Here is a 15,417-nt window from a genome sequence, read left to right as displayed (position 1 = left end):
CAGATGCCAACCGTTGCAAAGTGACCAGAGCTATGTGTCCAGAGCTGAAGGTCAAATATCTATGACGACAGTTTGCAGTTGTCTCACCAAAACACTCCACGTGAAGAGATATCTTAGAGAGCTATCGTCTGAGAATGCAGGCAATGAGTGTCCACGCCGGATGCTAACTTGTCGCGGTGGGAAGCCAATCGTGAACTGTTAAAAATAAGCAGTGTGAGCTTTTTATCCTGCATGTTTGAAATGCAGATGAGCCATTAAAACTGTTTCCCAACACCTTGATACTGAGGACGTTTCTTGCCAGATCATAATGGGCTTAAATGCTTCTAACACTCGAGCAATCGTTTCCTTATCATCTTACAGAGGCAATCACTTGGCACATGGCATGGCTGTAATGGTGTGTGACGCCATCTCTGCTCTGTTTTACTTTCCTGTCTATGTTTCAATGACCAATATTGGTACAAACTTTGGTCTAAATTGAGCTAAATGTTCAGCTACATATTAGTTCAGGTTAGTGGAAGAGGTGGGACGACGACTTTTATTTGAAATTGGTAAGTAAATCTCAAGCCTCAGGTCGAGTCAAGTCCAAGTGCTTAACTTTGTGAATCTCTTCCAATCTTTTCCAAGACTGAGGCTATTGTTCTACTACTTACCACACTTGCAAACAAGTTGCCAATCTTTTTTTGATTTTGTGAATATTTTGTGATGATGATGTGATATTTCTGTTGATTTCCAGTCGTAGGCGCGTTGATTAAACATTCGTCAAAGCAACACCAGACAAAATTAATCAGATTCGCATGTCAAGGGTAAGTGAAGATCTCGTTATGCTATTTTACCTCGAACAAAAGATCAACTTTATTTCTTAATCAAATTATTTCTAATTAGGCCACTAATATCTCCCTCAAGGCCATTGAGAGACATTTTTGATATGTGTAAAAAAAAAAAAAAAAAGTCTTGTTGGTAATTATTTATGCTTTGAAATTATGTAGATTCATAGTGGATCCAAAACCTTTCGGCTTGTGACCCGTTTAAATGAGGCCTGTTCATCTTGATGAATTTTAGAGTTGGTGGTAAACATCGTGTTGAAATTCAACCAAAATAAATCCTTATTATATTGATGTCACTCCAGATTGTCCCTATTTATGGGTCAGCATGACTCATGACTCGAGGGGCTCCAGCAGGTGGGGTGTCCTTTCTCTTTTTCGAGGTTTAACTCAGACTATCTGTTAAGCTGAGTGATCCATCGCAGAGCTCGGCCTCCCCTCTATCTTTAGTGAGCCACCGTCTGTGAATGGAGAGCCTAACTTTATCTCGCCCACCGTCATAGAAGCTGCTGTTATTTTTAGGGGGTGGCTTGCAGTGGCAGCAGCTGTGAAAGCATTTAATGCCCCCCCACCCCCATTCCAACTCTCTCTTGCTCACTCTTTAGCTGTCGGACAATGACAGTATCAGAGCTGACGCACAAACCAAGCGCTTGGCTGAAAGACGGCGGTAATTTTCCTCTCTGCCACCTGCAACCAAACGCCAATTGGAGGGGACTCAACCGAGAGAAGATACCTGTGATTACAGGCCACCCAGCGTGAATGGAGGACTTAATTGTTCTCACGTGCTTCGACTCTCAGTGACCAGGAGGTGTGTCAAAAGTCTCCCAGAATCTAAAAGCAACAAGCCAAACAAGAACGGAACAGAGCTGAAGAGTCTCACTAAGATCTACACAGCAACAGAGGGAATATCGGCTATTTCTACAAGTTGAAGAATAATTCAAAGAAAGGCCAACAGTCATATGAATTAACTGACGCCAGCTTGAACATTTTGAGGGCATCATCTTTAAGTCAACATCACAACATCGACGAGATGTTTTGAAGTCTTTTAAACGACCCACAGAAGCGGTAAGTTTATCTTGTGAATGTTCTTTAGTGGATAATTAGAAAAAGGTCAGTTTTATGGTATCTTGTCTGACATTCTAGATCTTGCTTGACATTCCAGGCTCGCTTAAGAAGAATCATTTCCATCCATGCGCCCACAAAATGCTCAACGAGTCGTAAGACTTTAGAAATAGCCGACGTGCTACATGAGGAGGTATTTTCTAACAGAGACATGAGCACATGTCTATATTGTCCACGCTGTTTTCGAGGATGTGCATCAGATGGGAGTATGGTGCGTCATATAGCAGGGATGGTTGCCATTCTTTTAATGCCAACAGAGAGATGGTGACAACATGACAGAGACGTGTTTTCCCAGTGGTAACTAGAAAGATCAAATCACAATCCGCTAGAAAGCAAAGAGTTTTTTACCAAGAAAGAATAATATAGTTTCAAATAATGATTGATTTAGGACCAACAATGCACTCAACAGATAAGAAGGCCCACCAGGAAAGATGCAGTTGACATACATATTCTATACATACATATATACAAAGTGGCTCCAGGTGTGTCACTGCACAGTTTGTGTGCTACGTGGCACATGGTCGGTCTCCCGTGTCTGTTTTTGGACGGACTAATTTATAAATACACTCTTCAATGAGTTACAGCACCAGCTGTGAGACAACTGAGATAGTTTTCCTTGCTCAAAACCCACTTTACTAAACCACCAAGCATGTGATAAACACCTTACTAAATCTCAGTTAAGCCAGGGGAGGTATGACAAGTCTTTTGAACAGTCTAAACATTTTAATACATCTCCTCTGTGCGGCGAATCAGATGCCAGGTCATTTTAAAAGCACATTCCAGTTTTCTCTCGAGAAAATGCGTCACATTTGAAATTTGAAACAACAATCAAAGTAAGAAAGCTCCATTCCAGCCAGTATTATGTAGACATTGAGTATTTAGATTGTCATGTCAAGTGAAGTGGTCTGAGTTTGAGTTCTCACTGCCTGCTAAAATACACTTTTTCATCATGTTACAGCCTCTGCACCAACGAAAAAGGCTCTAATCGAGGCAAACCCACAACAAAAGACGTTTCTTCATTTGAACCAGAGAGACGGTGATATCATGGATATTTTTGGAGGTGCTCCTCGTGTTTTGGGTTACCCACGCCCTGTGGTGGCACAGTGCGGCACGGTTGCAACCCTGAGGTGTCAAATCGATGGGGATCCTCGCCCTGACGTGATCTGGGAGCATAAAAGCATCCAGATCTTGTCTGATGGACACTACAAGCTCACGGAGGAAGGGAAAGCTTACCTGTTGACCATTACTGGAGTGACTCCACAGGATGCTGGCCAGTATATTTGTAAAGCCAAAAATAGTATAGGTGAAACCTACGCAGCAGCTTCACTCAAAGTGGAAGGAGAGGTGCAGCCGCAGGAAGGAGTCAATGGTGTGACGCAACCAATCAAAGAAAATGGAGAGTTTGGAGGACACATGAATGGCTACTGCACAGTGCAAAATGGTGATCAACGGAAAGAAAATGGAGAGGTGCTGAACGGAAAGGAAAAGTGGAACTCCAGGAACGGTGTAAAACCGGAAGAGGTAGATTTACCGTCTGATGATAAACCGCGATTCCTCATCAAGCCTCTTTCTCTGCGTGTGGATCGAGGAGAAGACGCCGCCTTCTCCTGCAAAATCTGGGGTACTCCTACTCCTGAAGTCACATGGGAGAAAGATGGGAAGAAGCTGAACGACATCTTCGAGAGTGCACACTTCAGCGTGAGCAATCAAGATGGCGGCTGGTTCCAGCTCAAGATCTACAGGACACGCATGCCAGACAAAGGTGTCTACACCTGCAGGGCCATCAACTGCTACAGCGAGGCCTTGGCCGGCGCTGTCCTTCTCATCGAGCCCGTACCGGAGCGGCAGGAGAGTAAAATGTCCTCAAACAGCCACGCTAACAGCCAGTGGTCCCCAAAGCACAGGGGTGGGAGGCTCAGTTTGTCAAGGCTTACAGAGGAATCAAGCGTCAGTGCTTCAAAAGCCAAGAAGTTCGCAGTGGCGGAGGGGAAACATGCCAAGTTTCGCTGTTTTGTGACAGGGAAGCCCAAGCCAGACATATTTTGGAAGAAAGATGGGGTTCCCTTGGAGCCCGGGAGGCGTCATCTGATATTTGAGGACCGAGAAGGATACTACACGCTGAAGGTTCTGTACTGTAAAGTGCAGGATACAGGGCTGTATGTGTGTGCAGCATCAAACGCTCTTGGGAACACCCTCAGCGCCGTTCACCTGTCTGTCAAAGGTAGGCCATACCTGCCTGTGCTTCAATTCCAACTGGCTAAACACAGATTTCTTATAGTGACTACATATTTAAAAGTTTATCCCTGTTCGAAACACCAATGGATTGATAGATGGATGGAAAAACCAACGCTTATATGATCCAAAATATGAACAACAGTCCAAACACAAGCAACATCACATTTCAAGAACATGAATGAACCATTGGCTCAATGATTTGTCCAACCACATAGATACAACTTCTGTGGCTGTGTTGAAATGCATGGCGTGACCTTTTAAAGTGGTTAATGATTTTGTCCTAATCCCTTTATAATGGGCAGATAATTCTCAGGGCCACATACCTTTTCATATGCACGGTGCCGCAGTGTGCCAGCTGCCTCTATCATAAGAGTCAGTTTAGCCCTGAGGTCAACATGCCAGTCCCTAATATACAGATAATGTGAAGTGGCATTACAGCAACTGGGCACTGCTTAGAAAGTAATCAGTGGTGGCGTGAGATATTCAAACAAACTGAAAGAGTTTGAACCAAGTTTGTGCCAGAAAGTGTCCATCAAAAATATTACAGTAAAAGCTTGGATCAAATTCATATCACGTACCTAAATCTGCTGTTGTTCCCGTTGTTCTTCAGGCCCAGCTGTGCGCTTTACATGTCCGTTAAAAGATGTAGAAGTGAGGGAGAGGGATGTGGCCGTGCTGGAGTGCGAGGTACCCAACGAGTCAATTCCATCGGCCTGGTACCTGGAGGACCAGCGGCTGATGCCCAGCAGCAAATACGGGATGGAGCAGAAAGGGACGAAAAGAAGACTGACCATCCATGATGTCGGGACAGATGACGATGGAGTGTATCTCTGTGAGATGCCTGATGGAGGAAAGAGCATTGCTGAGCTATCGGTTAAAGGTGAGTTGTCCTTAATGTGGGTGTGCAGTTTTTTAGATTAGAAAGAAGAAACTTGAATGCATTAAAGATTAAACATTAACCATCTGAACTTCCATCAGTTTAATTATGTCATGTTAGATGATCTCTAGATAATGAAGTCCATTTAAATGTCATAATCAAAATACTTTTCATCTGCAATTCGAAAGAGGAAACTACCTTTTAAGCTTTGCCTAAATAATTAATCAGCATTGCAGAAATGTTTTAGCTTGATAAGTTGGAAATCTACAATAGATAAGAGTTGCATGTTGAGCACAAGTGGAACAGAAAGTTTTGCAATGCACTTGTTGTAAGATAAATACAATATTTTATCTATTTGCAGGCACTATTGTTCGTAAACTTCCGCGGAAGCTGGAAGTCCTGGAGGGGGAGAACGCTGTGTTCTGTGTCGAGGTGGAGAGCGACGACATGGAGATCCACTGGTTCAAAGACGGTTTTAAGCTGCACGAGTCTCACCAGACGATCCTCAAGTCTTTCGGCAAAACTCACATTCTGGTCTTTGTCAACGTGGCCTACCAAGACTCCGGGGTAGTGACATTTGTCGCAGGAAGATCCAAGACCTCATCACGTTTGAAGGTCAAAGGTACATTTAGGAAGCACTAATGTATATGTTGGTTTCCCAGTTTCAAGATAAAATACTCGTTTTACATTCTAGATTATTTTTTGACAATCCCTTTTTAGCCACAAGACATTGCCCTCCCATCTGCCCCGTGGGAGTCAAAATGGACATGGATCGACCCAACAGCGCCCTGCTTACCTGGACGCCTGCACCCAACAGCCAGACCTCCACCCGATCCATCTTTGTCGTGGAGAGACAGGAAGTGGGCTCCCAAGAGTGGCAGAAGTGCTTCACCACAGAGACCACCACTTCCGCTGAGATCGCCGGCGACAGCGTGCAGTGTGAAGGCGACTACCGGTTCCGTGTCTGCTGCATTAACAAGTACGGGCGGAGTGGCCATGTGGAGTTTCCCAAAGCTGTCCATCTGGGTGAGGAACCTACAGTGAAACATAACTCTGTTCTGAAAGAATCTTTTATTAACTTGTTATTCTGCTTTTTCCGCTCAGTTCCTGGGCCAAAGATTCACAGAAGTCTCAAAGGCTGTGAGGTTACGGAAGGAGAAGACGCCCACTTCTCCATCGAACTGTCCGCTACGATGGTCGGAACCTGGTTTCTGAATAGTGCTCAACTGCAGCATGGTGGGCGATATTCAATAAAACAGTCCCAAACAAAGCACTCATTGGTTATCCATGAAACGTGCGCTGCAGAGGACACAGCAGAGGTCACGTTCATAGCCAATGGAGTCCGGGATTCGGCCGTTCTCAAGGTTAAACGTAGGTTTGAAAATCTGTTATTGGTGTTAAATTTAGCGAGCGATGGATGCCTTTATTTGGAATTGATTTTTTTACGCGTATGTCTTTCCAGCTGCTGTGGTGAAATTCAGCCCTCTGTCAGACTCGGACAGTGATAAGAGGGTGGACATTGGTGATGCCATTGTACTCTACTGTGAAGTCTCCCACCCCTGCGCAAAGGTGTCGTGGTTCAAAGACGGCAAGGAGCTCCAGGTAGACGATGGCCTCAACATCCAATCAGATGGGAATATGAGGAGGATTGTGATTCAGTCAGCGGATGAATCTCACTCTGGGGTTTATACGTGTGAAACTACAGGAGATGTCATCAAATTCAACGTGAATGTTGCAGGTAAAGGGTTGTTTGAATGTGGATACATGTCAGGCCTTTGGATTTCAATTAAGTCAACTTAAATTAGTATGCTATTAAACTTATTTTCATATTAAAAGAACTGGTTTCAGCAACAACTTAAACTATGTTTTTAGTTTCTAATTCAACCAAATTGCCGTAAGAATATCTTGAATTTCAAGGAAACAAGTTCATCTTCTTGTACCTTCAGTGCCAGTGTCTGACATCCATTTCTCCGACTTTGATTTTTTTTTCAGGTCGTCCGGTGGAGTTCACTCCGGTCCCAGAGGAGGAGCTACATAAGAGCAGCATGGAGCTGGACCCAGTGGTGCTGCTCTGTCACGTCTCCGCAGATGATGCTGAAGTCGTGTGGTAAGTCAGTCTTTTTTTGTAGAAGCTCATAAAGAGCAATAAAATGTACTTTCACAACAGATGAGTCGTTATTCAAGTCACAAGTTTTACCATTTTGTGTTTAGTTTACAATTTACAGTCGTCTGTGTCTGACCTGGTGTGTCTCAGGTATAAGGATGGATGTGAGATCCAGCCCGGTGACAACATCACTCTGCAGGCAGAGGGAACCATGAGGAGGCTGATCATCCGCTCTGCAGAGGCCTCAGATGCTGGCAGCTACACCTGCCAGGCAGGAAACAACAGCATCGACTTCACTGTCAATGTCAGAGGTACGAGAACCTTTCCAACACCTGTTGGTTCAAGTACTGTGTAAAGACTTGTATACATTTTACCCTCTGAACTCTCTCTACTTCCTCTAACTTCAAACGCAGAGCCTCCAGTGATGATTGTCGAACCGAAGGATGATATTGTGATGGAGAGCTATATCTCAGAGGAGATCCACCTGCAGTGTGAGCTGTCTCGCTCCAGCGGGAAGGTGCGGTGGTTCAAGGACGGCCAGGTGATGGAGGAAAGCAACAACGTCCAGTTGATATCTGAGGGTCCTTACAGGAGGCTGACCATCCTCAACGGCTCGGCGGAGGATGGCGGAGAATACGTCTGTGAAACCGACGGAGACTCTGTCTTTTTCCAGCTTACTGTCAAGGGTAAGGCTGAACTTCTGATTATACCAGACATCTAATACAACTGTGCAGAATCCCCCAAGTATTCAAAAGGATATTTACATCCTGTTCTTCCAGAGCCACCCGTAAAAATTATTTCGCCGAGTGAATCAGAGTTGGAACTGACCCACTTGGCTTCCGAAAGGCTGGAGCTCAGCTGTGAAATCTCTCATGTGGATGCCCCTGTCCGCTGGTACAAAGACAGCCTGGAGGTGGATGAGGGTCCGAACTTGGTCCTGGAGGTCGAGGGGGCCAAACGCCGACTGGTTATACCCTTAACCACTGTGGACGACACAGGGGAGTATATATGTGACACCGAAGATGACTCTGTGGCCTTCCTGGTGACTATAACAGGTAGGAATGAGGAACCAGACACAATAATAAATGGAAACTTGATAAATTGATAGAATTTTCTATCTATAATGTCCTAATTTTTCCTTTAGAGCCCGCAGTAACGCTCACTCGTCCAGAAAACATGCCTGATATACTGGAAAGTTTTGCCGGCAAACCAATAGTGCTGGAGATCGAGGTGTCGAGGCCAAATGCTGAAGTCAAGTGGTGGCTGAATGGCAGAGAAATAGAGGAGAGCAGTAATGTCACCATCACAGAGGATGGGCTCACCCACCGTCTGACAATTCACTCACCCACCCCAGAGGATTCTGGGAAATATACCTGTGACGCTCTTGATGATAAAATCGATTTCCAGGTCAAAGTCTCAGGTAAGAGGTGATGTCATGTAAGCTTTGGAGATGATTTCTGTCACATTATGCGATTTTTGACTGTCAACACGTAATTCTGCATCATCAGAGCCTCCAGTGAAGATCCTGAGAAAGTCGGAGATTAAGACAAATCTTAAATCCATGCTTTCTGATGACATTGTGCTGGAGTGCGAGCTCTCAAGAGCCAACGCTGTTGCCAAATGGTACAAGGACAACTGTCGTATTGAGGACGATGAAAGGTACTGCGAGGAGGAAGAAGGTGCTTTTCGCTCGCTGGTCATCCTTAATGCTGAACTTGGAGACTCGGGAGAGTATTTTCTGGATGTCGGAGATGACAGTATCAGCTTCCAGGTTACGGTAGAAGGTACGATTGATTTAGTGACTTTTCAATTAAACGCTCAGGTTTAAAGCTGTTTCTTAAATAGATCACCTGACTCTTCTTCTTGGACGTAGAGCCTCCAGTGACAATCGTGGGCAACTCAAATGAAGCGGACTATCAGGAGATGATGGCAGGGGAAGACCTGATCCTCGCCTGTGAAGTGTCCCGTGCTAACGCCCCTGTCCAGTGGTACTGCAACGACAAGCTGCTTACCAGCGACTCCCGCACTTACATCGAGAGCTACGGCACTCTGAGGAAAATTGTCATCTCGAACATCGAGCACTCAGATTCTGGGAAGTATGTGTGTGATGCTGTGGACGACAAGATGATCTGCGTTTTTAAGATAAATGGTAAAAACTCACAAGACATCTCGAGAAACATGATTATCAATAACATCGAAAGATTGGCTTTTATATGACTCCATTTCTTTCTCCATCAAAGAGCCTCCAGTCACGTTTGTGCACAAGAAGGATGACATTGTTGTGACGGGTTACGAGGCAGAGAGCGTGACCTTGACGAGCTACGTATCTAAGGAAGGCGCTCAAGTGCGTTGGCTGAAAGACTGGTCACCTGTTGAAGGCGAGCGTTTCAGGGCACTCGTGGAAGGCCATGAGCGCACCCTTACCATCGAGCCTCTGAGGCGCTCTGACGCCGGCGAGTACACCTGCGACGTCAACACGGACCAGATCCACTTCAGCTTGCTGGTGAAAGGTTAAAAGTTATTTTTACGTCACACACACACCTCAGTTTGGACTTAAGAGCTGTGTTAACTTTGTTCTTTTGAATCGCAGAAATGAGAATCAAGTTTGTGAGGCCGCTCCATGACACTCTGGCCCACGCTGACGGTATGGTGACACTTCGCTGTGAGGTGTGCAAGCCAAAAGCAGACGTCCAGTGGCTGAGGAACGGTGTGGAGGTGGTTCCGAGCCGGAGGTTCTCCATTCGGGCGGACGGAGTTGAGCGCAGCTTGACCATCCACCGTTTAACGAGGGAGGATGCTGGGGAGTACGCCTGCGAGTCAAGAGATGACCGGACTGCTGCAATGCTGAGAGTCGAGAGTAAGTATGCCTGGACTCAGATTGTCTATCTTTTCTTGTGTGAGGTTGCGGGTTCCTGAACCTTCTTGTGTCTCCTCAGTGCCTCGAGTGGTGGAATTCCTTACAGAGCTCCACAACACCACTGTGCTTGAGGGAGAGGATGCCACCTTCAAGTGTGTGGTTTCCCCTGAGGATGTCCAGTTGGCCTGGATCATGGACAACGAGCCGATCACCCTGGGCAATCGCTTCCAGGCCGACCAGAACGGCCTGTGCCACACCTTGGTGATCAAGAAGTGCCAGATGTTGGACTGTTCGAAGATTTCAGCCGAGGCCGAGGGACAAATAAGCAAAGCCACGCTCAAAGTTCAAGGTCGGACTATTGAATGAAGCAGAGGATATGGTGTGTTACCAGAAGTCTCAGAGCTCCTTGTCACTTTTATTTCTGTCTGGTATTTTCAGAGGCTCAAGTCATGTTTACAAAGAAAATGGAAGCCGTCATGGCAGAAGAGTTTGAAGACGCCACCTTGGAGACGGAAATCAGCCTTGAGATGGGAGAGGTCCAGTGGATGAGGCAAGGGGTGGTCATTCAACCAGGTCCTCGATACACACTGGCCCAGAATGGCTGTAAACGGACCCTGACCCTCCACAACCTGACTCTATCAGACCGGGGAACCTATCGCTGCGAGACTCTGCATGACCGGACGCAGGTCAAGCTCAATGTAGAACGTAAGTGGTCCAAGGCGGCGCTGGTATGTTGCCAGAGATGTTTAGGCATGAGTAGTGTTTGGGTTGATCTCTTTATGCTTTATAATACATTACTTAAAGTTAGGGTGAGCAATTGCGGACAAAAAGTTGATTGTTGAGTCTCTTTCCGAGGTCGTCATATACAAACGTTTACCAAAATATCAGAACCTGGAAACGAGACTCAACAATGAACCATCATTCTTTAGAATCACTAGCCCCACCATTAACGACATTAAATACATTTTTGGTTTATTTCTTTGACGAACACCAGCACCCCAAGAGAATCTTTGGCTAACTTGACCTTATCTCTAGCTATCTGAATAATTATATTAATGATAATCTGAATCTACTACTTGATAACTGATGAAGAACTTATAAGCTTCCTAGATGAGTGACTTTGTCTTCAACTCTAAACTTTAATTCCAGTGGGTTATTCAATTATGACTTGAAGAAATTGGTCATGTTCACACAGACAATCGGGTTGAAACTAATGATTCTTTGGATTTATCCATTTGTTTCTGAATAAAGTTCCACTTCCACGTCAAAAATGAGGGATGCTTATAAGAGAGCCCAAGATCGAGCATCTTTATATTTCATGTTGTGTCTGAATTACAGATCAAACATTCAAAAAATGTGATTTACAACGCTATAAAATGGATAAAAGCAGCATCACATCACATTTCTCAGAAAATGGAACCGATAAATCATTGCACAATGAATAAACTAAGTGATTGATAAAAGAAATAAACACATTAGTCTGTTCAGCCCTAACAGAAATGCTTTCCAAGTATTATTTATGAATACTTTCTAATGTTTGGAGTCCAAACAGAACATTAAAATGAGCAGGAGCTATCGAGGAGTCAGTGTAGTGTAGCACATTGTGGCTGGATGAGTTCTGGGAAACTGAAGAACAGTACATACTTCGTGTTTTTCACAGTAAGTCACAGTGCAAAAAGATGCTAAGAATAGCAGGGCTAGACCTGCATGTGTGAAAAGGTTTTTGAAACACAGCCATGCTGTTACACAAGAGCGAGCTGAATGACACAGTGACAATGGACCGTGGAGCTCCAGTAGGTGTTGTTATATCTATATTTGAACCACCTTTTGTTGTCCTTGAAACAAAGCGTTCTTTCAACATGCCGTGAAATTGTTGAAGAAGTCTGCTTATATTTAAAATGCATTATATTAAAATGGATTCAGGACTTACCCGTCAAATCCATCTTTTATGAATGTCTGGATATTTGATTTTAACCTGATACCATTCCTAAGAGGCACATTATTACACGTACTTATAAAACACTCTCCTCATTTCTTCCAATCCAGCACGTAAAATCTGCATCCGTAAAGGTTTAACAGACCAAGAAACCTTTGAGCGAGAGACGGCCTCCTTCGAGGTGGAGCTCTCCCACACAGATGTGGAGGGCATCTGGCAGAAAGACGGCATCCGGGTGAAGCCGAACAACAACTGGCGGGTCAGCACCAACGGGCTGGTCCACGGCCTCACCCTGTCCAACCTCACCCTGGAGGACACGGGCACCATCGTCTTCTCAGCTGAAGGGGTGCGCACCACCGCTAGGCTCACTATTAAAGGTGAATACCGGTTTGAGGAGCGCTGTGGGTGCAGTGTGGAATGGATAAAGGACAATTTGTGGTTTGATTTCAAGCATAATGGTATTAAATCATATTTTATTGTACTGTGGACCGATAGGAAACCCCTTTAAAACTGTTTTAATCAAGTCTGGACTCAAACAAATTGACAGTTTTTGAGAAATCTAACCATATGAGTACTTTATTAGGTTGGTTATTTGTTGGTTAATTGATTGGATTTGCTAAATTGACAGAGACGCCGGTGTCTATCCTGAAAACCCTGACTGACGTCCGTGTGGAGGAGGAGTTACCCGCCACTCTGGAGTGCGAGTTCTCCAGACAAATCATCGAAGTCAGGTGGCTGAAGGTAAAATAAACCAGGCTCAGTGTAGATATACAGGAATGGCAACTGGTTTCAGACATGTGAGGAATACCTTTATCTCCTTTTACTGTGATTCAGAATGGGAAGGAGATGAAGCCCGGGAAGAACTGTCGGATCTACTCCATGGGCCGGAAGCGGTTCTGTCAGATCATGCAGTGCTCCCTGGCGGACTCTGGCACCTACACGTGCGACGCTGGGGAAGTCAACACTTCCTGTTCACTGGAGGTTTACGGTAAGACGGTAACAACAAAGTTAGCGCATAAATATATTTCCTTTTTACAGATATTTATGATTTCAGGGCTCGTCTGTGTTGTTTCTTTCCTCACCTAACAGAGCACAAGTTGGAGATAGTGCAGGATCTGGAGGACCTTTACATTCAGGAGGACCAGAACGCCGTCTTCATGTGCGAGGTGTCTCTGGAGGACGTTACCGGGGAGTGGTACAGAGACGGCCACAAGATCCGACCCACGAGCACCATCAAGATCCGCACCGAAGGTCAGAGACGGAGATCACCGATCACTGATCACTGATCAATCTGAATAGCACCTAGCTCAGGAAACAATGCAGGAAAAGTGTGAGTTCTGCTATCAAAGCAGTGGCCCTCCTTCAACTAGTGCATGAAGGAGGACCTCTGGTGGACGTAATAGGGAACAGTAAGACCGTGGAAGGGGCAGAGAACAAGATATACACTATGTAAAGTGAAAAATCTAAGAAAAAAAAGCCTCTAGAACAGATTCAATGTAGAGAAATTCTACAAGTCTTGTTGTTGTTTTCCTTCAGGGACCAAACACTTCCTGCTGATGTGCAACGTCAAAGCTGAAGACGTCGGGGAAATCCGCTTCGCAGCCAGGGATGTTGAATCTACAGCATACCTTGAGGTAGAAGGTAAGTCCAATCTAAACTCTTCTTTTTTGGGGGTTTAACAGCTTAAAAAAGGTTCCCATGACAAATCTGAAAAGTCTCTCTCTTGTTTTAGAGCTCCCTGTTTCCATTGTGAAACCCCTACGAGATCGAACGGCCCTGGAGAAGCACCGCGTGATCCTCGAATGCACCGTGTCCTCGCCGCGCTGCAGCGCCGTCTGGTACAAGGGCAGGGAGGAGCTGGTTCCCTCGGATCGGCTGGAGATACTGGCCGACGGCTGCTCCCTAAAACTGGTGATCAATCAGGTGACCGTAGAGGATGAGGGAACCTACAGCGTGGAGGTCGGGGAGCACACGTCCAAAGCCAAACTGATGGTGGAAGGTGAGTTTAGGACGTCCAGACTTCTTTATTTTCCTTTCATAGATGGATAACTCTTCTTTCTCTCCGTGCAGCTCAAGCCCTCGTAATGGTCAAAGAGCTGGAGGATGTGGAGGTAACCGAGCCTGAGCCGGCATCTTTCCAGTGCGAGGTGTCCGTCGCCATAAACAAGCCTCCCGTCTGGACCCTGAACGGAGAGGCCCTTCAGTCGGGCCCCTCGGTCCGCCTGGAAGACCACGGGACGGTCTACAAACTCACCCTGAAGAACACCAGCGCGGACATGAGCGGCGTGGTGAAGTTCACCTTGGGAAAGGCGAAGAGCAGCGCTCAGCTCACTGTGAACTAGAGGAAGATCGAAAAAAGAAAGTGACTCATAGAGAAAACACAAGTCCAGCTCATCACGCCTTGAACTTGGCAACATCCATTTGTCATGTTCAGGTGATCTGCATTTCCCTGATTGGAGTTTGATTGCAAAATGAGGATAGAGTACGCATTTTAAACCTCGAGTCAAGTTATTCCTTTTTTACAGTTTAGATATTTATTTGCCTGATTATGATGTACAACCGATTTTACATTCTTGTATGCTGATTCTGATGTAAACCCCCACCAGCCTGCCAAAATAAAACAAAGAGTAACAGTGGTTAGCGTTAAATACATGTCATTAATGTCTTCTGTTTAAGGAGGGAGTCCACGAGAATCAGTTTTTATCAATGATTAAGCGATTACTTGTCAAGTTTTCAAGAAAAACATGTCAACATTATCTGATTTCAGCTTCTTAAATGTGAATATTTGATGGTTTCCTTCCTTCTCTATGACAGTAAACTGAATATCTTTGGGTTGTAGACAAAACAAGACACCTGAAGATGTCATCCTGGGATTTGGGACATATCGACCTTAATTTTTCACCATTTTCTGACAATTTATAGGAACAACTTATCGATTTGTCAAGAAAATTGTGAACCAGTTGATCAACAATGAAAAGTATCATTGGCTACAGCCCTAATGCTAAATCAATTAAAGTCAGCACTAATGATTTTAATTTCTGATCTAAAAGGGTATTAATTGGCAGCGTTGGACTTTTTTGTTTATGATGTTATAAGCAAAATGTCCTTCCATAAGTGATGATTTAAGCTAGCTAATCAATAGTGTTACATCTTTAGCAGCACAAACATTAATCCCCCTTTGGCTAATTGAGTATGATAAATTATTATTTTCACACTTTTCTTAGTTTCCTAGCTTTTTCCTGATAAAAATAAACCACTTACACTGTAACTTACCTAGCTACCTAGCCTCTAGAATTAGCATAATACAGACGACAAGCTAACGCTAATTTAATTTAGCATCTTTAAGAAACATTTACTTCTTTTAGGTGGCAAGTAAAGACAAAAACAACACTTTTCTTAAGTTTTCTACGGTTTTTCCTGATAAAAATAAACCGCTTACTCTAGCTACCTAGCTGCTAGCCTAGC

General features: G+C 44.7%; 1 protein-coding gene across 1 annotated transcript; it reads left to right on the top strand.

Moving 5' to 3' along the window:
- Positions 1-1,412: 1,412 nt before the first annotated feature.
- On the top strand, positions 1,413-14,600 carry obsl1a (obscurin like cytoskeletal adaptor 1a). Its single transcript, XM_030409534.1, has 25 exons — positions 1,413-1,886; positions 2,902-4,164; positions 4,789-5,058; positions 5,417-5,677; positions 5,776-6,081; positions 6,160-6,426; positions 6,518-6,793; positions 7,048-7,162; positions 7,310-7,470; positions 7,573-7,845; positions 7,939-8,214; positions 8,304-8,579; positions 8,668-8,943; positions 9,033-9,308; positions 9,400-9,669; positions 9,750-10,016; positions 10,096-10,365; positions 10,455-10,721; positions 12,063-12,329; positions 12,581-12,693; positions 12,787-12,940; positions 13,042-13,203; positions 13,489-13,593; positions 13,685-13,951; positions 14,023-14,600. Exons 2-25 carry the CDS (start codon positions 2,988-2,990, stop codon positions 14,292-14,294), a joined length of 6,624 nt encoding a protein of 2,207 aa, XP_030265394.1. The 5' UTR covers positions 1,413-1,886; positions 2,902-2,987; the 3' UTR covers positions 14,295-14,600.
- The last annotated feature ends 817 nt before the right edge of the window (positions 14,601-15,417 follow it).

The sequence above is a fragment of the Sparus aurata genome, chromosome 24 (assembly GCF_900880675.1).
Source record: "Sparus aurata chromosome 24, fSpaAur1.1, whole genome shotgun sequence".
In the NCBI taxonomy this organism is placed as follows: Eukaryota; Metazoa; Chordata; class Actinopteri; order Spariformes; family Sparidae; genus Sparus; species Sparus aurata.
This window is presented reverse-complemented; position numbering and strand designations above follow the sequence as displayed.